Source organism: Strix uralensis, chromosome 2 (assembly GCF_047716275.1).
Source record: "Strix uralensis isolate ZFMK-TIS-50842 chromosome 2, bStrUra1, whole genome shotgun sequence".
In the NCBI taxonomy this organism is placed as follows: domain Eukaryota; kingdom Metazoa; phylum Chordata; class Aves; order Strigiformes; family Strigidae; genus Strix; species Strix uralensis.
This window is the reverse complement of record NC_133973.1, coordinates 72240151-72263165: the sequence shown is the minus strand read 5'-3', so window position 1 is coordinate 72263165 and position 23015 is coordinate 72240151. Positions and strand designations below refer to the sequence as shown.

Here is a 23015-nt window from a genome sequence, read left to right as displayed (position 1 = left end):
TCCAAGTAATTGGTTGCTGTAATACTTTCCCCAGATCATTTAGCTTCCCTAGATCATTCAGCTTGATCTAGTATTGTCAGAAAAATCTTCTGTTAACTTGTGTGTACAAAAGACAGGAAACTTAATTGTATTATATAAAAGACAATTGCTGACATTTTTCAGTATTTCTATTTACTACCTGAAGATGGCAAGACTTCTCATAGATTGCTTAGACTATTTGTTGCTTTTGGAGACAAACCCAACATGAAGCCAGGTTCAGTTTGAAGACCATCAAAGTGATTGCATTAGAATATTTGTGATAATAACAAGTCACATCCACTGGAAGGCATAAGGGTTCATTTAGCTTCAGTGGAAGCTGACTCAACAGTCTTCAACAGAGTCCCAACTGCTGAAATTTCTAGAGCATCTGCATTGATACTAACATTAAGATTAGCAAATCACGTAGAGAAAACAACTGCACAGACTCCATTCAGATGATCTCACAGTACCCCACCACTCTTGAGACCCATCTGTCCAGAAGTGTTAGGAGAAAAAAAGATGTATCTTATACTGCATCAACAATGATTCTTCATATTGCCGCACACATCTGCCTTAAAGCCCCCCATCGTTCCTGGTGGTTCAGAGCCAATCATCTGGCCTTGTCGGGAACTCGGAGACCATCCCAAACTGTAAATTCCCATGACCAGAGTGTGAGGGTGTCTTAAGGTCTGCACCAAGTCCCTTGTACATGCTGCTAGAGCATGTATTCTGGGCTCCCATGTAGGGAGGGTATCTCAGCACAAAACATATTAAAGTTACAGCCTCTGTAAGAAAATTAAATTCTTTCTATGGTTAAAACAGCTAGTAGTAACTTATATTTGCATGATCGAGTCAGTTTTGATAGCTGTTCCCACCACAAAAATAGTTATGCTTTTGTTTAAACAGAAGAGGAGCACAGAATGGAAAAATTGGCATATGATAGACTGAACTCCTGCAGGGGTTTTAATTTTCACATACTCTTAAACTCATGGAGCCTAATGAGCTTAACATTTTGGCCAGTTGCACAATTTGGAAATTTCAACAGTGAATGGTTTTTGGACAGAAAAAAAAATGTTCTCACAAATATAAAAAGTGAACAGATGTTACTATTGGTGCTTCCAACGCCTACTGACAGAAAACATCTGTGTTGAACTTCCTGAATTTTAGGATCTTGAGAACACTCCCACACACCACCGAAAGCCATTTGAAAGCAATTGGGCTGGCAGATCGGCTTTCGGGTCTATGACTGAATGTTCTAACGCGAGCAGGTGCTGGTTGTTGTCTTGCCTTGAGGAGCCCAGCTAGCCAAGCAGCAACCTTACAGCTTACACTGTTATGCAAGTTTTTAGCATTTTGTGTGAACTGTGATTTTTAAAAAGTCATTAAAAGCAGTTGTTCTTATTCGTATGATCGTAATAAAATGAATGGAATGAATAGAAAGAATGAAAGAAAAAGATTTTGGTGTAGATACTAACAGATTAGGAGGATTGTACTGTATTGTATGGTGCCCTGGAAAGTGTCTGCTTTTTTAATCCTGTCAAAACTGATGTTGAATGAACAGGATTTTTTCTCTTTTGAGAACATACTCATTGTGCTAAAAACATGTGAGACATTCGCTGTCCCTCAAAATGCTTGGTCAAACATTTGATAGGTACCATGACCGAAGTCTGCCCTTTTACATGAGCAGATACAGCAACTGTCATGGAGTAACTGGGAGTTCCCTGCTTCGTCCTGCTCCACACCCATCGTCTTGATATTTGTTTGGTTGTAAGAGAAAATTTGGCAACACAGTTTTCCTCTCTGGTGAATTTTTGGTTGGCTATCAAACTAACCTTCTCCAATAATTAAATAGTAATGAATGTTTTGCAATGATAAATCAATGTCATTTTAGTGTTCTGTAAAACATCATTAGCTCATGATCTCAACTTCAAGTTGTTTCAAAGTAACATCTCCAAGTTATTTTAGTTAACTCTTTCTTAGAGACAGGATTTAGTTGGAAGTCAGAGGGACAATGTTTACGTGTCAACAGAAGTAGGGTTTTTTTGGTTTTATGGTTGTCTTAGGTTGGTACTCTCAGTTTCACCAACATAAAGTGAGCAGCAATGTTAGTCACGCTTCCACTCTCACACTAACCCAAAGCATCTGTCTACGTTGCACAGCGTCGGGCAAGCCCCAGCTCTGCAGGTTTCTGAGATCTAAAGATTTCCCCTTACGTCCTGCCAGAGTCTCATACCAGAATTTTAGCAGAGCCCAATGTAGGCAGAAATTTTATTATGCCCTGAATATAGATGATAGAAACTGAGCTAAGAAGCTATATAGAAGTGCTGGTATTTACGTGGCTCATAGCAGTCTAAAAGAAACATGTATCTGAGTAGCCAAAAAGGAAGCAAGGTAGGGGTCAGATGATATACTTGGAATAAATGGATATGCTTTTGAGCACACAATATTATCATCTGATCCCTTTTTTATGCTGAAGCATTTCTAACTTCCAAGAATATCCTGCTATTGTGCACCACCAGTAGCAATGGTTCTGGCATATACTGCCTGCCAAGTTTAGTAAATTTGTTGCATTTATATCCAGCTTCTTTTTCATGCAGCATAATTTTCATGCTCAGTTTATTTGAGTCTTAATCCTAACTGCTAAATCCACAATTCCAGGACTTGATCTTTTGGGGTATTGCCTTCTTGCACAGTTTAGAAAGCTTAGAAAGTTTAGAAAGTTGAGAAATGTGGAGGTCAACACTTGATCTAGAGACCTAAGCTCCTTTTATAGACAGTTAAGAAAACTGGGCGTATTCAGGGTGCATTTGTTTGACCTAGTTTGAATATCTGCATTAGTATATATTATGCCATAAAATGTCACACTCACCTGATGGGAGCTTTGGATGACTACACTTCATGTAAGTAAATGTCTACATCTGTTCAATAGATACAATCCTTAAAAAAAATCTGGTGCCTTTCAAGTCATTACAAGTCCTATCACATAATTCAGTAGCGCATCCTCACTAGATAGATATATTTGCTAATATATGTCTTAATTCTGATCCCAAACTTCCCAGTTTGTCTGTGCAGCCATACTTCAGCAGAAAGGTTGCTTTTGTCTGTCAGAGCTATCCCCTTACTGAGTGTGCAAACAAAACCACCCTTCCTCTTTGCCCACTGCTTCCTTCCCACGTCTTCTCCTTCCTCTTCTCCTTTCCTCTACGCAATAACCTTTTCAAGACTTAGCATGGAAATCTTCATGAGGTTTTCTCTAGACTTGCCCTTTCTGATGTTTATCTTCAAGAGACCATTGCCATGGTCCCAAGTATCGTTCTTTCTACAGCAGCTCTGCAAAGTACGGAAAGCATATCTGACATATAATCCCGTGTATTTTGTGACATGAAGAGACTTTTAACTGGTTCTTTTGAGTGCTTGACCTACATTCCATCATATATTTTCTTTTATGCGTGTTTTGTCTTCTTGGGTGACATAGCAACTTTCTGGAAGATCACAAATTAGATCAAACCGTGGGAACAGAAAACAGTACAAAATTAATTCATTTATTGACTACAGAAAAGGGCTGTGGCTTCTGATAAAGAGAACCCTTTCATAGTTCTTTTTTAATGAAGATTTACTGTTTATTCCTTCCTTAAAAAAAACCCCAAACCCTTCTGTAAGCTGAATCACTGCTCTGGAATTAATGTTAATGTAATTTGGTCGCCGCTGTCCTGAGAGAAAATGTCGCATGTCCAGACAATGTAGTTGAAAGAGCAGCAAATTGTTACCATGCCACTAAGCTGAACTAGCCTCATTTTTTAGTTATTTTTAACTTAAAGTGAATTCTGTAATTTTTTTGTTTACTTTTTGGTATAAATAAGAGAAGCTTTTTAACAAATGAGAAGGAAAGTTTTTTCTGAGAAAATGAGCTGGAATGTGAAACTCAGCTAAATAACCTTCTCTGAAGTAGCAAAAGATAAATTAAAAATAGACATCACCATTAGCTATGTAATTTTTTTTTTAAAGCCTGCTGACTCTTTCAGTGCTACTCTGTGTTTAAGAATTGAATATCAACAGCTTAAGGCACATGAGAAAGGTTTGCTTCATTTGCTTCATTTGCTTATCAATATTCAAGTTAGATCATAGAAGTCCATCTCTGCCTAACACTGGTAACCATGTGGTAGCAGAAGCTAATGCCAGCCCTACAGTAAAATACAGATTCAGAATATAAATTTGAGAAGATGCAGACCTGTGACATTAAATGTAAATTTAGCAGTTCACTGGAGAAGTAAAATAAGTTTTTCTCATTCCCCTTAGAAGACCAAGATCTTCTACATAAAATAAAGGGTGAACAACAAAACACAGGCACTTCAGGAAACCCTGCTGCTCAGTTGCATTGATGAATTTCATCCCATTTCATTAGCACTTTCCCAGCTATCTCACTGCCAGACATTTTGCAAGAAACGTTCTGCTTTTGTGGCCTTAGACCTCGCACAAAGATGTTTTGACCCTACCTGAACTCCTTATCAGATTTCCTGAAGGTTGTAACATGCTCTGGAAAGGTGCACCTGCGGTGGTCGGGGCTGCCTGCAGCGGCAATGGCTGGTGCCACCTAGTGAGGAGCTGCTGAATGCTCATTGCAAATTCAGATTGATCATCTGTCTTTTAGAAAATAGTCACTATTACAGTCCTGAAGACACAGAAATAAAGTGACATACGAATATGTTTAACAACCCATCCTGCACAAACTTCAGGATTTTTTCTCCCAGATAATCTTTCTTTCCAGTGGCTAGCATTTGCTGTGTTTTGCCCTGTATATTTATATTTTCTACCATTCCACTGATTGTTTTGAGCTACTTTTCCCAGGTGAAATTGCAAAAATATTTAAATCTTGTTAAAACAAAACTCCGAGTTGCTGAAGTGGATGAAATGGTTCAAACTACGTTATCAATGTACAGTGTAATGGTGTATGGTGTAGAAATGTACCAGTGACTTCTTCATCATGGTAGATGTTGTGCTCATCAGTGACTAAAGTTGTGCCCAGCAAAGCTTTGAAAGCGAGGTGTTTTAAACTTGGTTTATTCCAGTAACCACTGAGAAGTGTGGGTAAACAAAAATTTCATCTTAGTAGAGCTGGCAGGAAAGGAAGACTATGTATTTATGCAAAAATAACCGGTTAAGACCCATAGGGTCTTAAATTTGTCTTAGAATTGGTTATGTAAATAGTCAGAGGGTTGTGTGATGAGCTCTCCAGAGATTTGTCCATACTGGGCAGCCTGGGGCCGCCAGAAGCAGTCACTCTTGAAATGAACTGGTTGAGTTATGGCAGGAAGATGCTCCATGTGGTCTGCTTTTCTCTGCCTCTCAGCCCAAAGCTGTGCAGCCCCATAGCTGAAGTATTTCTGGCACAGCGTGCACTGTGTGCAGTTGAAACCCCAAACCTTTCCCTTACATATTCCCCTCTAATATGTTCAATCCATAAACTCCTGGATTTACACTCCAGGAGAAATGCCAGGTGATATACCCATCCCAGTCTCACTCAGTATGCCACAACAGGGTTCTTGAGGTTGTTCCTTGTAGTTTATATTTTTGGGGGTGGGAGGAGCACTAAGGTCATACATTTTTTAGTTGGACTCAATGATTTCTTTACTATGCCTACCTCCATGGAAGATGCCTCAGAGAATCTCAAAATTCCCCACATTTACACCCCATTCTCCACATTTTGCCAGATTGCGTTTAAAAACTTTTCTGTTTCTTTTCTGTGTGCCTGCGGGGATGCCTTTTCCTGGGTTAGCACTTTTAATCAGGTCAGAGGTTGCTCATTTTTCTTATGACTGATTTTATTCCCTGGTGAGTTGCTCTCTGTTCCGCTTGCTTGTCTCTCTGTAGTGGGACTGCATCGAGGTCCTTGCTGTCACGTCCTTTTCCCATCTGTTCTTACAGGGACTGTTCCAGGGTGAGCCCTCTTACAAAAACTCCCAGCTCCCACTTGTCTGTCATGGTCAGATCGTCCTTCCCACAGGAAGTGAACTTGTCCTTTTACCAATGACCTTTTTAAAATGTCAGGGAATTAACCTCCTTTCTTCTTGTCCACTGTTAAATAAATGATGGCCTACAAGCACAATTTCATGTGGGGAATACTGAATCATCACATTCCGTATAACAGAAGCAGTTGCAAAATGGAAGTCTGTAATGAAATGTGGAGAAATGGGCTCAATGACAGTAAAGCTCTGCAGTAATTCTGATTCCGTCTCCTCGTTATTGCAAATCAACAGTTTTCTCCTTTCTTCACACCTCCATGCTCATAGGTGGATTTCTCAGCAATTCATGATGATGTTCTTGTATTTTAAAACCTTTGGAACAGGTACTGTTATTTATTGTATCTTTATTTGTATGGCATCTTAAACAATGGGTTGCTCTCAAAATTAGTGCACCCTTCTCTACCAATTTTGTTTCCACACTCTAAATTTAGCAGTAAATTAGAAGGAAGAAAGCATTTCAACATGACATCTCTTTCATTTGACTGATCCTAAAAGAACTGGAAATGAAAGTTCAAGCTGCAGAACATGAACATTTAGTACAAATTTTAAAGTCTGTTCAGAATCTTCTTAAGTCCACTGGGATTTAATTGCAAAATGCAGTTATTAAATGCAGTCACAACCCCAACAGCATTTTCTTTCATGCATGTCACTGGACAAGCGACAATGTATTTACAGCATTGCAAATGTTTTCTGGGAAGATTTCCTCCAGGCTTCCTAAATTTATGACCTTTGCTCCTCTCTGTAAATAGCTTTTGCGTGTCGCTGGGCTGGCTACATGATTTGTGCGAGACCTCTTCCAGTGAGCTCAAGTTGCAGGAAGAGCAAAGCAGGGACTGACGATGTAGGAGTGTTTCCTGACATTGGGAGCTTTGTAATTCATCTGAAAAGTCATGGAAGTTTTGTATAAGAACAAAGAAAAAACTTCTTCTTAGTCTTCAAGATATTCCATCAGCCCACTTTTTCCTTTTCTTCTCGCATGCTTGCTCCAAGGTGCTGACCACAGCATGACATGGTATGCTTAGGTGAGCGTCTTAGCACTGGCCTCTAAATCCAGCAGTGGGTGACATGGGGTAATCATGCCATGCTCTGGATTCGAGAAGAGTTCCAGTTCACCCCAGCAAAATGGGAAGACTTCTGACAGAGAACACTATGGGCCAGAGCACGTGTCGGCTTTGCTTTATCATTTAAGGAAAGGAAGCACCTGAGAAAGTACTTTGTGAGTTGTCTAAAATATGACAGATGGGGATAGCATGTTTCCCTAGGTTTGCCTTTTTTTTTTTTTTTAACCTGGAAATATAATTCAGACACAATTTCACAGCTTTGGCGAATTTTCTAGGATTTCCGACCCTCCAGGAGCACAAGCAGAGCAGTACCATGTGTGGCATGTTTCACACAGGGGAATTTGGGACTCTAATAATTGAGTCATGCTTTATTTGACTAAACCTTTCAAATTGATTGTCTTTGCTTAAATCTCCTCAATGACCTTTGCAAAAGAGAATGTTCTTAGGTCATTTGCTAATGAAAAAAGGACATACTTGTTCAACAAAAGATCTAACATAAAGAAAGCAGAGTAAAACATGACAAGTCTGAGTTAACAAAGGTTAACAAAGTTAGTTCAGTTAACAAGCCAAGGTACTAATTGGCTGAAGAATTACACAAACATTGTCATGATCCTAAGTACTTCCCCAGCTCTGACTCTAGCCTCATGCTAAACTGGCCCCAGAAGGATCAATTCTCTCTCTTGTCTTTATTGCAAATAATATTAAATAACCCCTATTCCTCAACAAACAAATGATCAGATAATTTCCAGGAAAGTATGGGGAAGAGGCGCTGGCTTTGCCCAGCTCTCTTCCACATTTTCCATTCCTTGTTTACTTCTTCCTCCACACCAGATAGGAAAATGGGGCTGGAAGTGGGAGAGTGGTATTTGGTGTAGGAATTAGAGAGGTAATCATGTTCCATGTAACGCCACCTTTGAAGTAATGCAGCTCTGCATGGCCCCTGAAAGCTGAAAGCCTGGAACAGATTTGACAATTCTGAACATAACCAGCATCTTATCAGAAGTTACAATTAAATGTTTTACATTAATTCTGCCTGCATCCCACTGCCCCCAAAAAGGGGTGTAGATGGGCACTAAAGAGGTGGTTTCATATCTGAGGTGGCTGAGTAGCTTTTGGAATTTATTTAACTTCTTTTGGCTTTCAAGTACTTCAGAAATGAAGTGGCATTTTCGGTGTACAGAATCCATGTTTTCCTTTCTTTGTGGGAAGTAACTGAAACATTTGTTTTCAGAACCTTTCAAAATTAAACTGAAACTGGAGCCAACTCTAATATCTACAATTGATATTCTGTGTATCTGTGTTCTTTGCAGGTGTATAAGACACATTTTCATCCTTTTTAAAGGTTCTTTCCCAGATTTGAGTGTATGGGGAAGAACAAACTAATTTAAGTATTTCATTAAGTTTTAAGGCTTTATAGTAAGATAGAAGTATTTTAGATTGATATTTGCATAGGCATGGATACTGCTCTGCAAAAAACAATGAAGAACAAAGACTGTGCATTTAATTGAAATGAATGAAATATCTATTATTTCCCTAAAAAGTCAGTTTCATGGTTTATGCTCATATGCACTCTCTCTTAATTCATTTATACTTAAATGTTGAGCCATAATAGGTAAGACAAGTTGAGAAAAAGTGGCATCAAAAAAGACTTCTTTTTCCTGATCTTGGAGCTCACACTGATGAATATTGATTCAGATTTAAATCATTATTCTAGTGCTTCTAATCAGCATCTTTCCATTTGGGTCAGGTAACTAAGAAAAGTATGTCTGCTGTGAATCTTTTTAGACAAGGATGCACACCTCCATAGAATAACTTTTAGAGATTCACTGTTTTTTAAAAAAATGAAAACTTCTGATGTGGAGAAAGATGCATCTGTAATAACCAGCTATGGCTGGCAATAAGGAAACGAGCAGCCTCTTGTTCAGATGCATATGTCTCCTGCCAACATGAATCATATTATATTTTATATGTATTCATATAACCTTTGTTACTTCTCAGTTTGTTAACTTGAAAAGACATTGGCCTCCTAGCATGTAATAATCAGCATGAGCAGGCTTGGTTTAGAAGTAAGGATCCTATATAAAGTTGCACTTGGTTGTAAGGAGAAGAGAGATTCTCTTTCACACTGACAGCTCAAATGCTTAAATCCATGGTGTCCTTTGGCAATGCTCCTATCCATCAGTTTTGTCAAAGTAATCATAACAGTATAGCAACAGATCCACACTGTAAGAGATCCATTCTTGTGGCTTGTCCTGAGGAATGCCATGTAATTCATTCTTCATACTGGCTCACTTCTTCCAAGAAAAAAAAATGCACTGAGTTTTGTACTTTGGCTATGTCAGCTTCTCAGTATGGACTCATTTAATATAATACAATAAGATTTAAAATATAAAAACCTGCTCCAACTGTTGTGACAGCCATTTTCCACAAAAGCAGTGTGGAGAATTGATTTGGTTTTAAAATTAGAAGTAAGCTATGTTTCAGTCATAGTGTTTGTTTTCGGGTTTGCGATATCAATGCAACTGTAGCAGAGATAAATGTTAATTACAGATAGATTGTTGACAATGAAGTTTTGAAAGTGTGAAGTATGTCACAAATGGGCCTATCCTTCAATATGACAATAAAATAAATTTTGCCTAATATCAGTAAGGCTTTGTTCAGTATCTTTACTACAACTTCCTGAATACATAGAAATTAGGATATCTTCAGGTTCATTTCTTCAAGTCCTCACACTGCCCTCCTTCATCCTCCCACCTCAACAGCATTAAATGAAGTTGAACTGTTATCCTTCTTGGACAGGAATTGTATTCATCTTCTAGCTCTTTCTTTCCAGGCATGGGTGAGACTGTAAGTATTTTATATTAAAACAAGGTGTTATTTTTTTATCAACTCATTTTTATAAATATATATCTGTTCATGTTTTGCTGTAATTCTTGCTTTGTGAGATATTGATGCTGTTGCAGACTGGTCTGTGAAAATCTTAATTGCATTTTAAAAATACTTTCATTAGAATCGGCTTTAATTAGAACATCTTAGTAAATGGTGCTTTGCGCCATTGAAGCATATTTCTCCAGAAAAGACTGCGGCAATTTACTATGAGTGTCATTAGTGCACTGAGTGCTGTAGAGCATGCAAAACATATGTGCCTTCGGTGACACTACGTCTGGAATGGCTTTCAAATAGTTTGGTTCACAGATCTCAGACATACTGTCACAATCCATTACTTAAACCACCATTGTGTCATTTCAGAATGATTTTTCCCCTGTTGAGCCTTGTGATGTTGGCAGTCAACGGGGTATTATTTTTAAACAATGTTTGAAGTGGCCTGAAGAGCTGAACCAGTGCTGGAAGGAAGAATGACAAGGGAGCCCTGTGTGTGACTCTTCAACCTGTGTGGATGTGTGTGTATCTAATCATTTTCAGGCTCCACTGCTAAATAGAAATATCATCCCAAAAAAGGCAGAAATTCCTGCCATTAAATATCAGACTCCATTTGTAAGAAATATGGCCACTAAGCAGATTTCACAGTTAAGCATATTTTACTTGCTTGGAGTGTAATTGGTTATGTTGTAGGTCAGTGAGAATCACTCTTGAGAAGCCTTATTCCAAAGAAAACACTTTTTTCATAGAGTAGCCAGGAATATTCAAGTAGTGAATATTGATTTCAGTGTTAATTTCCATGTATTGATTTTGTCACACACAATGTGGTCGCTATTGCTGGAGTTTCTCTGTGTGATGTTTCCAGATGACGTTCATCAAAGAGTCTGGCCTACTGGAACGGAAAGAGATTCTGTGTTTATTTTCTCTTCAAGAGACTGACTCCACTGCAGCAGTGATAACTAATCCAGCTTCATGCATCACAACTGATCCTAAATAAATGCTTTTTTATTATTTTTATCAGGGCCAGCCAGGACTCCTTGGATCACAGGGGTTCACTGGACCACCAGGATTGATGGGGATCCCAGGAGTGCAAGGTCCCAAAGGTCACAAAGGTGAAAGAGGATATCCAGGAATAAGTGGACCCAAAGGAGAACTGGTAACTTTTGAATATCAGATATTTTAGCTAGTGAGCAAAATACTGGGCAGAACATAGTTGTAATTGTACTGTTTCACTCTAGGGGCAAAGAGGAGTCACTGGATTCCCCGGGGCAGATGGCATTCCTGTAAGTAGCCAGTTACCTCATCTTTAAGAAATCACCAACCGCAAATATTGCAGGCTAGTTTAAAGCCTTTGTACTTTAATTAAAATCTCTGGGTTAAATTCTACATCAGCCACGTGCACACTTTTAAGCTAAGGGCATTTATTGAAGTGAGTGGAACTGCAGATACACAACAGGAAAGCAGAATCTGTGCTCCCTCTTATTCCCTCACATAATTAAGGTCCATTTGCTTTGTCCTATGGAGAAATCCCCTTGTAAAGGGGACAAGAAAGGATGGAAATTTCCAGTGTCCCCAGAGGTTACCCAGCTAAGTATGTTCTTTTGTAGGAAAGAGCTGTGAGATAAGTGCTTCACATCTCTTAAGCTTGTGAGCGAAGGACACCAGTGGGTCATTCCTTGATTATTTCAGAGTTGCAAAGCACATAGAAAGACCAATGATTTTAAGAACACTAACCATTGTTACTTGCTTTATAGCTCATATGGCATGCTTGAGATAGTGTTAAAAAACTTACTGAACACTAAAGTGTCAAACTTTGAACAAATTGACCAGGTCCATGAAACTGAAATATTCAAAGAGGAAAACCGGGTAAAGTTCACAGCACAGTATTTTCCCAGCTTACACTTCTTTACATCTTGTGTCATAAAATAACAAAGAAATCTGAGTCACTGGAATCCCTGGACAGAGTTCCCAGGCTTGGGTTTCCTTTGTAGTGCTCCCTGACACCAGGGCCCCACTATGCAGCCCACGCATCCACATCCACTCTCCTTTCACCCCTTTTTGTTTCCAGAAGAGCTCCCTATCGAGTTTCAGGGCTTTCTCTCTCACAATCTTTCTCCTATCCCTCTTTCTCACTCTTAAAGGAAAAGCAGAAGACCCTCTTTCCCATTCCTGTTAACACTCCTGAAGTCAAGGATCTTGTTCATCTCAGCATGTCACACTGAGTTTTTTCTAAGCGCTCTAATATCCTGGAAAAGAGAGTAAATCGCTCCCCTGTGAAGCTCCATGTTGCTATAGCAGGACTGCTTCTCCTACCTGAGCAAGTTTTCTTTTTTAGCCCTGCGTTCCCAAGCTCTGCACATTGCGTTGTGAGGGATAAATACCTTAGACAGTACTTGAACCTGCATGCTCATTGTGTCCTGTCCTCAAGCTCCCATGCCCTTCCCACTCGCTTACATTTTCTAACCAGTTTTCTCAGGCCAGGACTTAACACTAACCATTGGAAGGCAGATAGATAGGCACATGTACGAACTGTAATGGCACAGTGCTAGGAACTGGGGCTGGAGGCAAGCCTGAATCTCTTCTGGGGTGAGGAATGCCAGTACTTGATGGAGCTAGGTAAGGACATGGACAGGTTTCTTTTTCTTCTAAGCAAGGGAGCAGAGGCAAAGAGAAAACTCTTCCTCTAGATAGAGGAGAAGGCAGAAATGTTTTATGTTAGTTTCTGGGTTTTCTGAGTTCCCTGGAAGAAAATGTTGTTCAAGGGCAGATTTGTTTCTCATCAGCCTCAGTGCAAACCAGAAGCAACAGCAATTAAGGCGAATGTAGGTACAGCTATGGAAATCCAGTTTGAGACAGCAGTAACTTTTCAGAGGCTCCATGTGGAGGTTCTGCAGTGCCCCCAGCTCCCTTCCTTTGAGCCCTGCTGTTTGCTTCCATACTTACAGCCTCATCACAACACTCAACCTAGCTCCAAAAGCATCTCTGACTTTTTTCCCAGCTTGGAAGCTGTTCAAAGCCAGCAAGGAACCTTTCTTCCCACTCTTCCAGTGTGAAGCACTGAAATGCTTAACAATCCCAGTTCTTGGTGGCTCCCTGTGCAGCAGCCTCATCTGGCTTAGTTCTGTGCTTAACAGAGCCTGCATTGAACATAGCTTTCCTACCCTTTCTAAAGGTCCTTCACTACTCATTTTTTCAAGCTGTCTGGGGCATCTGGTTCAAGCTGCAGCTATATTAAAAAAAGGCACTGTCTGTTTCTGTCTTTGAAAATCATAGTTTCCCATGGATCCAAGCCTTGGGCTTAATGTGAGAATGTCTAAATACTGTGTGACTACAGGAAAAGCAAAACTAGAAACAGATGGATAGATAAACACTTTTTTTTTTCCTCAACAGGGTCATCCAGGGCAGCCAGGATCAAGGGGGAAACCGGGTCATGATGGCTGTAACGGGACAGTAGGTGACCCGGGTGACTCAGGAACTCCTGGACTCTCAGGTTTCCCTGGTACCATTGTAAGTAGTTGGCAGTAAGTGAGTACCTGAAGCTAAAGTCATTACTGAAGTGAGTTTCCTTCACGTGTGTGTTGGAGGTGAATGGGACATCTGTTAATGGAGCTCCCTTTTGGCCTAGCAGAGCATCCATGCAGACTTACCATGGACACACTGCCCTATGCTTAGTTAGTAAATTGCAGCCAGGGCTGGGAGGTCTGCCCAGAGCTATACCTGTCACGTAGGTCTTGTGGAGAGATTAATTCAGGAAAATCTGTACAGCTTTATCCAACAGCAATAAAATAATATTAAACTCACAATTCCTGATGAAAGTAACTTTTTCCTTCCCTGTCCCATGGCCAAAGTATTGGCTTTCCATGGCGTGATATGTAGGATCATGCTGAGGTGAGCAGTGGGGCTCCTGAATTTATCAGGGCACATGTCAGCCCTCGGGAGTTGCAGCTGCTGCTCTAGCTAGGAGATGCTACCCTGTAATACCACTCCCAGGTAATGGGGAGCTCTTCCCCTGGAATGAGAAAACCATGCTTTTATATACTATGACGGTTTATGCTTTGTTTTGAAACTGTGAATTTCCAAAACTAGGCGTAGTCTCTGCCTCTAAACAGTGGTATGTATATGCTCATGAAATGTTTTTTGTTACTCTTAGCTGTTTATGGTTAGCATATATGATATGAAAGCTTACTTCTGGCGTTTTTTTGGTCACCTCCAGGGAGTCCAAGGGCCAAAGGGCCAGAAGGGGGAGCCCTATATACTGCCACCGGACATCGCAAGTCGATACAGGGTACGTCTGTAACTCCTGACAGTTATTCATGTTCAGTACAGTTTTACAAGCAGATGATGGAGAGTTATTTTTTTTTACACTCTGACAGACATGTCCCAAGAAACTCACTTTGACTCTGTGTAAGCTTTGCAAGGCAGCTTCTGCTTTCTCTGGTTACAGCAAAGTCTATCTGATACACAGGGAAAAAAATCTCCACTCAGTTATTTGCAAGATATTCCATCCTACTGGTGGATTGCGGAGGCACTGAAGATGTTGTAGTTCAAGTATTACCCTCTTTATTTGGTGACTACCTTTGTATCGTGCGTGGCAAAATCATTCCTTTGACATAGTTTTGTCTAGTGAATGATTCTATTTAATATTAGCATCCTTTCTGTATAATTTTCATGCAGGAGTTTGGTTGACTTGGATTAAAATATGCTTCAATATATTATTTAGTTATTTACTAAATCCCAAGTATTCCTATGGGTGCTTTCACCATATCTAAACCTTAAAACATGTTTTGTAATCACTTGTGGCTTTTTCTCATATATATACATAGTCTTGTGTAATTTGAAGGTATCAGATAAAGATAAGGGGTTACATATGCTGTCAAGAGTATAAACTGTGACACATTTATGTACAAAGCTACATCTGAGCTGTACTCAGCACAGGAGGGATCCACTGGCATCATTTGTCTGTATTTTGTGCCAGTGATGAGGGCCAAAATAGGTTTTTCTGTTGACATATTTGTAAGTTGCCTGTATTTTTTAATGGAATCTTCTTTTCCTTTCAGAAACTCTTTAAATCTGCACTTGTTAGTAATTAGGAATGATGAAGGAACAACTAAGTAATGATTAAGAATTGCTCAAGTATATTGTGGCCAAGGATGGATACTGACACCTGTATTCATTTCAGAAAGTACTGGGTTCCACAAATTACTCTGTTAACTAAACTCAAATTAACTAGATGGTTCGGATGCTATTCAAAATGATGCAAGGTGTCTGGACTGAATACCACATTATTTATGGGTATTGGAAGGTCTTTGCGCTAGAACATTTTTGGATCCAATTTCCAAAAACATTTCAACATGTACTGCAGTTAAAATATGTGGTCACTGAAAACAGTATGTTCCAAATGCTTGTAGTGACTCAGAAGAGAATCAGAATGATTCGGTAATTCCCATGCAACTCATGAAAAATGAGCTTATACATTTCAGCTAAGGTTATAGCCCTAATTAAGCCACTGCTTAGATAGGATTTTTCAAAAAATAATTAAATGTGGTCTGTGGTCTATTTCAGCCTTATAGTTTGGATCCCTGACTTCCCTAGCCAACTCTGTACTCTCCTACTGTATTGCATGCAACTATACTATATGTAGAAAGTACAAAATCTGTGTGGCCCATGTTCGGTTATCTCAACACCTGTATTGACTGCATCTGTATGTAGGGATTTTTGTAGCCTTGCATGCTATGATTAGTTTTTGGAATGAGAAAAAAATTAATGAATGAGAAAACTATTTTACTCTAATTTTGTATATATTATTTATTGCACTTTTTACTTCTTTGGTTTTTTTAGGGGGAACCTGGGGATCCAGGGTTCAATGGTTTTCAAGTAAGTAGTATTACAGCAAATGTGATAAAGTATCAATAGTAACTGATATTAGAACAACATTAATTGATGGTTGGGGCTTTTTTTTTATTTAAAGGGACCTCCAGGTACGCTGGGTATTCAAGGACCTGTTGGTCCAAGAGGAGAGCAAGGAAGACCAGTAAGTATATTTAAGATATGTTCTGTAGAAAATTAACTTAACAGAAGAATTATATCACAAGTTCCATTATGTTGGATTATAACCTAGCAAATGGATAGGAAAAAAAAAAAAGTTAAAAATAGCAAGTAGGTGTCCTTGGATGCAAAACCTTTTAAAAAGCACTGAGAGACACTGATTCCACAAGGATGAATATTGCAAAAAGAGGTATAGTTTCTTTCAGCCTGTATGGCCAGAGGCTTTTGATTTATATTGTATTTGTTCAACCTCCTTGAAAGAGTCTTGTTTGTAAAGATTCAATTCTGTCCAGTCTACATCCCCCTACACTGAGTTATCAAAGGTATCAGGACCTAAATATATTATCTTTTCTGCTCATAAAGGATATGTATATTAACTCTCCACATTTCCCACACACGATTGAATACATAACATTCCTCATTAGTATTTAGAATCCAATTTTATTTTTAAACTATTTTCAGTCATTTTTTCCAAAATCAACTTTTACATCATAAATGTTGACAACTGTTACTGAATAGTTCTTTGGGAAGATTGTGTTCTCTCCAGACACCATTTTCTACATTTCTTATTACCATGGTTAATAGTTTTATGGGTGAGAAACAGATGTTCAAATACAATATATTCCATTTTCTTCAGGCTTGCTTTATTTTCCTGTGAGACAACTTTATAGAATTTGCTTTTTTGTTTGTTTTGTCAAAATTCACTTCAGACCTGCTCTACATCACTGATTTGAGAGGAAAAAAAATTAATTCAGGACTTCTTACACACAGCCTCCACAGCTGTTTTCAGGGACACCTGCCTCCAAAAAAAAAAATTCTAGAACTAAATCCACAGCATAAGCCTTTCCAAAGTTAATGTTCTGCAGCGGCCTGTTTTGTCTCCTGAATAACCTGCACCTTGTCTTTCTTCTCTGGTCCTCCTGAAGGGAAATCTCCTCAGTCCTTTTCTTACTCTTCCTCTAGAGTGAACCCACAAAGTTCACACAGGAGCCCACCCTGCAATGACTTCCAATGCTTTTTCTTGGATGTCAGGAATGCTATGAACTATACATTTTCTGAGCCACATGACTACATCCCTCTGGTTGCCATGTTGGCAACATCTCTTTTGAACACTCTTCCAGAGTGGATGGACTCCCACCATCTCCAGCTCTTAACAAAACACATCCAACTATATTTACTGTCTCTAAATCTGTTACTCACCTGCAAGAGGGACCTGGGAGCATTTCCCAGGTCAGAGTTTTCATCATTTCTGTTCTCTAAGTCCTAGATCCTGCACGAAGGCAAGCATGGCTCCCCCAAGTCCCTGCAGGGCCTCCAGGCAGTGGGATGCCCTGCACAGTGCATCTGCCCAGTAGATTAGGCAACAACTCACAGACTACTTGCCTAACCAAAACTGATTCAAAGTAATTTTTTTTCAGAACAAGTCTATTTTTCATGCACACAAAGGTACATAGCGAGGCAGAGATGTCTAATGACTTCAGGTTGCACCTGAATGTTACTATCTTTTCCTTGGAGGTTGGGCTTGATTTTGAATAATCCAGTTGCATCCCCTTTGGGGCTTAGTAGGTAGATGCTTCCATCTGCAGCTCTCTCTCTTTTCTGTGCCTCTTGTTCACCATCTTCTTCTCTGAAGAGCTCATACTTCTTATCCACCCCACCTTTCCCACATTTGACAGAGTTTTTAATTTGTAGAGCCCTTTGGAGCCAGTTGAATACTCTAGCTGTCTGAAGCAATCAAGGCAGGTTGTCTCTCCAATTAATGGATTTCCTACTGCTCTTCTTGTAAGGCTATGGCAGCTTTTTTTCCTGTTACAGTTTAATTTCCCACCATCTTCCTTTGATTTCACTCTGTACAGTACCAGATAGGTAATCTGAGATGCATATGGCAGTTCAACTCCTTTTACAGATGGATGCAGTACCAAGACACCAGTCAAGTAAAGCACTTAAAGATGTGCTTAACTTTAGGTATGAGCTGAAAATGTTACTAAGTCAGGGTCCAAAAGCACAAGTTCCTATTACTTGAAATAAAAATGGGATTTCATTAGGTCTAAGCTGGGAGACTGTTATTATGTTAGGAAAGATTACGATGTGATTTAGGAGGGTATTTTTCAGAACAGTAAACACAGCTAATATAGTGAGGACAGCACACTGAATACTGAGGAATACACTTGCCTTCTAAATATATGCTTACATTTGAGACATAAAGTAACTGACCTCCTGCATAGAAAGCAACAACTTGTTCTCCCCTATTGTGTTTCCCCAGGGACCACCAGGGCCCCCAGGACCACCAGGACCACAAGTAAGTCTTTGTGTCAGAGTTGTTTATGTTGATTTTGTGTTGCTGAGGTTTATCCAAGACCCACTTGAAGGCAGTAAAATAAAGAACCACAGGCTGCACCAAAGGCTGTGTAGCACAAGACCTTCTGTGTTGGCTGCATACCATGAGAAGTTAATCTTACACTGGGATCGCCTACCCTGAAAAGATTAAACCAGTTCTAGAGCCAAATTTAATTTTCTACTGTAGTCACAGTAGCTTCCCATGAACAGAGAATCCTTGCAGTCTTTACAATATTCAATTATATCTCAGCAGAAAAAAGTATATGAGTTCATTATTCCAGCCCACTTAGGTATTTTTATTTAACATTCAGTGTTATTAAAAAACTTGCAAAAGAAATGCTTGATCTTTTCACATTACTCAGTGAATGACTCAAAGTCTGTTGTAAGAAGCACTGGTAGCATGAGATTTTAATTAGAGTTGTCTTTCTGAATGTTTAGGTCTATAAAAATACTTCTAAACCTATAAAAATACTTTGAGGTAAACCTAGACTATTATTTGATTGCAGTTCTTCAGTGGTGTCCTACAGACCTGTAAGCCTGAAAAGGCCTTTAAGCATGTTTAAATTTGAATTTTACATTAGAAAACTGTGTCGAACACTTAGTAATTCTTGATCTATTGTTTTTGCAGGGCAACAGGGGCCTTGGCTTCTATGGAGAAAAAGGTGAACAGGTAAAGAAAAGCTAATTAATTAGTATCACTACTAAAGGACAGGTTGATGTTATTTGCTATTTATAAAGGAACCTATTTTAAATTGTCTCTTAGTTTGCAATTGTATTATGTAATTATAAGAGAAAAACGAACTTCATAGCTTTGAAAGTAATTATAATCTCCATAAGGAGTGTCATAGCTGAACTAACTTCTACATGTCTAGGTCTAGCTGTGTCCTCATTTACACCAACACAGAGGTAACGCTTCTGAAGTTTATAGAGCCAGACCACTTTATATAAAGCAATAATCTTTACCATCATTCTGGAAACATACAGGACAAGAGCACGTATTGCTATCTGTTAATCCCAGCACAAAATAAATTTATCTCACCATCAATTTATTCAGAGGTTTAGAACCATACTCCTATCAGGGGCAAATCTGTGTTGCTCCTTTTGTTGCAGTTCCTTAGACCCTGTGCTGATCAACAGCTTGACAAGGTATTATAACTGTTAGTAAATGTACCCTTATGCTTTTCCTGCAGGGCCCCCCAGGTCCTCCAGGTCCACCTGGGCTTCCTACAAGAGAACTGATGGGAGTCCCCTCTGACAAACACAAGGTAACTACAGGGTATTTTGCCAAAATACACAAGGAACTAAGAGCTCTGCAGTACCAAAACTAAAATATTGTAGAAATGTGCTTTTACATATAGTACTTAGAAGACCTCAGTATATCAAAAGAGAAATCTGCTATTTTGCCATAGCTTGGATCATGGAGTATTTATTGAAACTGTGGTGGCTAGAGTAATTCAGAAAGCGCCTCTCACAGACTAGAGGTGCCTACAGCAAACTTGTTCTTTTTGATGAAGTATGCAACTACTGGCCATTACTCACATCTTCTCAGTTTGCAGGCAGAAATACCTGCTGAGAAATCATTCAATGTCTTATTTTTCATAACAGTGAGTGAAATTTTCTTCCTGTAAAATAAGTATATCTTTAGGGAGCTATCTGAATTATTGTGTTTGTTTATATAACTTATCTATATGGTGCAGATATTTGTATACTTACAATTAAGGCTTGTTCATACATATTGGCAAAATCCTCAACAGCAAGACGCAGTTTATTCTCATCTATTGCTTCTTGCTGGGAGCAGAGGTACTCATACCCTGTATGTGTATATTATGTGTATATTATGTATCAGACACCAACCTCCAGACCAGTAGTTTTTCATCCCGAATTTGAAGTTAGAAAGTTCATGTGGCTCATGCAATTTCTGCAGTAAGATAAGTAAATTAGTATGATACTGAAAGATCTAGAAATGCCTTTGACTGTCTGCAGTCTGCATTAAGTAACATACATGTTGGGATTTCCATGACTAAGCAGAGATGTCCGCATATGAGCTACTCATCTGGAGAGCCTTTATATTCAATGGAGTTATCGTCAATATAGTGAGTAGACGTTAGGCTGTGATTTGTCTCATCCTAATCCTAACAGGAACTCTTACTTTTGGTCAGACAATTCATAGATAATCAGTGAGTAAAAATGGGAGAATGTGCATTTACTTATAGGCATTACTCAGGCACTCACCACCCAGACAACTCATGAACAAGCCAGGAAACAACCTGAGGCGTTCACATTCACAGAATCATCCAGGTTGGAAAGGACCTTGAAGATCATCCAGTCCAACCATTAACCTAACACTGACAGTTCACAACTACACCACATCCCTAAGCGCTATGTCGACCCTACTGTTAAACATTCCTAGAAACCTTTTCAGAAAAATTATCAAATATTTTTTTAAAAAGCAACTTTTAAAACTTCTTATGAAAACTTGCATTTCATATGACAAGTGTATGAATAAAGAATATGAAAACTTGCATTTCATATGACAAGTGTATGAATAAAGAACAGCACAAGAGTGGTGTTTTTTCTCTTGATAAACATTTGTCACCTTGTGTTGTAGGAAGATTATTGAAATGTAAATGGAAATGCCTAACATATCTGAATACTTCTTCTTTATTGTTAGGGTGAAAGAGGAGAACCTGGACAAAAAGGGGAAGCTGGAATCCCAGTAAGTCAAGTGAAGAAGAACAAAGACAAATAATAATATTGGAGTTACTACTGAAGGTGCATTCTTCATTGAAATGATGCAATATAGATATGGAACAACATAAGCAGAGACACTAGCTCTGATGCTTTAGAAAAACTGAACAACATGACATGTAATAACTCTACAGTGCCATCAGTTGTTCTCTTACTGGTTTACCAAAATAAGATTTTCCCTGATACACTTTTTAATTTTAGCTTTAACTATTAATAAATCTCTTTACTGTTGCTGATCTTTGAAAATTCCACTAAATTTCATTAAATAAGTATATACGGAAATTTTCTCAATCCTTTTCAGTCTACTCTCCATCACATACAGACTTTTGGTCTCACTGGTCATTAAGTTTGTCGAGTAATTACTGGACAGTGATCCCATGTGTTGCTGTATCATTTAGAGCTGTCAACCAGGCTTGACTGAATGTGGTTTAGTTAACTCACAGGCAACCTCTAGACTGTCTAAATAGCTTTGCCATTGAGTGGTTCCTTTTTACTTCCCAGAGTCATTTAAAATACAGTCTTTACCAATTAGGGATGCGTCACTGAGCATTTTGTAGAGTTTTATTTTGTCAGATGGTCTGCTCAGCTTCTCCACAAGGTTGTGGGAGAAGGTCGCAGTGTGAGAGCCCTGATGCTTTCCGTGTGCAGTTGCTAGCCAGTTCTTCAGCTGTTGGTCAGATTTTACACATGTAGAATTTTCTTGACTGCTTTAGGAAAACTGTAGATTTTATGCTGATGTAGCAAAAGGGGATATGTGTTTCTCCCTTCTGTTTTTTTTATAGTAGGATAGATAGCAGTATGCCCGTGTTTGCCAAATAGTTCTCTGAAGCTGCAGTTTGGGCATAAGCTGAGTTGCTTAATTGGTTGTATAGCTGAACAATTGCTTTGGCTCTTCTTCAGAGTTGCAGCCACAGAAGAAATAATGAAGGAGGAGATGATAGGAGGGAAACCCTGTCCTCTCCCTAATGGCCTGGTCCTGCTATTGTAATGAAGCAAACATGTTACACTTAATTTTAAGGACTACAGTTCTTTCACATGCAGCTATTATTAGATACTCCATGTGTTACAATGATGTTTTCTTCCTGTTCAGCTTCCAGAAAACAGTGCTACAATTTTTTTGCACATAATGAAGAAATATGTTGAACTGACTTGTAATGTTTCCTAGGGTGTACTTCTCTATGCTCCTGAAAAAGGTGAAGAAGGGGTAATGGGCTTCCCAGGACAAAGGGTGAGTCACTCATTAAAGGTAAAATTCACTCAGATGAACATGCAAATCCAACCTGAGAATTTGCCTTCAGGAACAAAACACAGATTAGCAAATTATAGAAATTATAGTTCTTCAGCCCACCAGGCTGTGGCCAGCTCTAAACTGCCTGATATAGGAAAGCGAAAAGGCCATTTTGAAATGTCAGTGGGAGCAGGGCCCCACAGGACTCACAGATACCACTGTACCATCATTGGGAAGCCTTGTGCATCTCTTACCTGTCCTGGTCCTCAACACAGATGTATTTCACTGTTTCCATCTTAGCTCTCTTCAGACCATGATTAACAAATATGAATTTGGCTTCAGTTACTTGTGACACACACACACCCCACCCCAGAAAAAGCTAATGTAAATACTACTACCTTGTAGCATCTGTGGATGGGGTTTTTTGGGCAGTGTTTTGAAAGTGCTTTAACAGAGTGAGAACAGTACTCAGCATACATTTACAAAAAAATCTCAGCCATCTTTAAAATCTTCATGGTCAGTTTACAATGTATTGATTAAGAGAAAAAAATCAAACACCAGATTAGATTTCATATGTTTGCAGCATACATGAATTTAATTGAAAAAGTATCTGAACTCTGAGTGTTAGTGTTAGAGTTTCAAGATGTCAGGTTTATTTTATCTAAGAAATAATAATGG

The 23015-nt window shown here is 39.0% G+C and overlaps 1 protein-coding gene across 1 annotated transcript in view; it reads left to right on the top strand.

The window, feature by feature from the left end:
- The window catches only part of COL4A2 (collagen type IV alpha 2 chain), a 146631-nt gene that overhangs the window by 82474 nt on the left and 41142 nt on the right, over positions 1-23015 (top strand). Inside the window, exons 5-15 of the mRNA XM_074859288.1 lie at positions 11001-11135; positions 11218-11262; positions 13370-13486; positions 14193-14264; positions 15818-15853; positions 15948-16010; positions 18288-18323; positions 18990-19031; positions 19552-19626; positions 21033-21077; positions 22275-22337. Coding sequence (XP_074715389.1) covers positions 11001-11135; positions 11218-11262; positions 13370-13486; positions 14193-14264; positions 15818-15853; positions 15948-16010; positions 18288-18323; positions 18990-19031; positions 19552-19626; positions 21033-21077; positions 22275-22337 — 729 coding nt within the window. The remainder of the gene's footprint in view (positions 1-11000; positions 11136-11217; positions 11263-13369; positions 13487-14192; positions 14265-15817; positions 15854-15947; positions 16011-18287; positions 18324-18989; positions 19032-19551; positions 19627-21032; positions 21078-22274; positions 22338-23015) is intronic.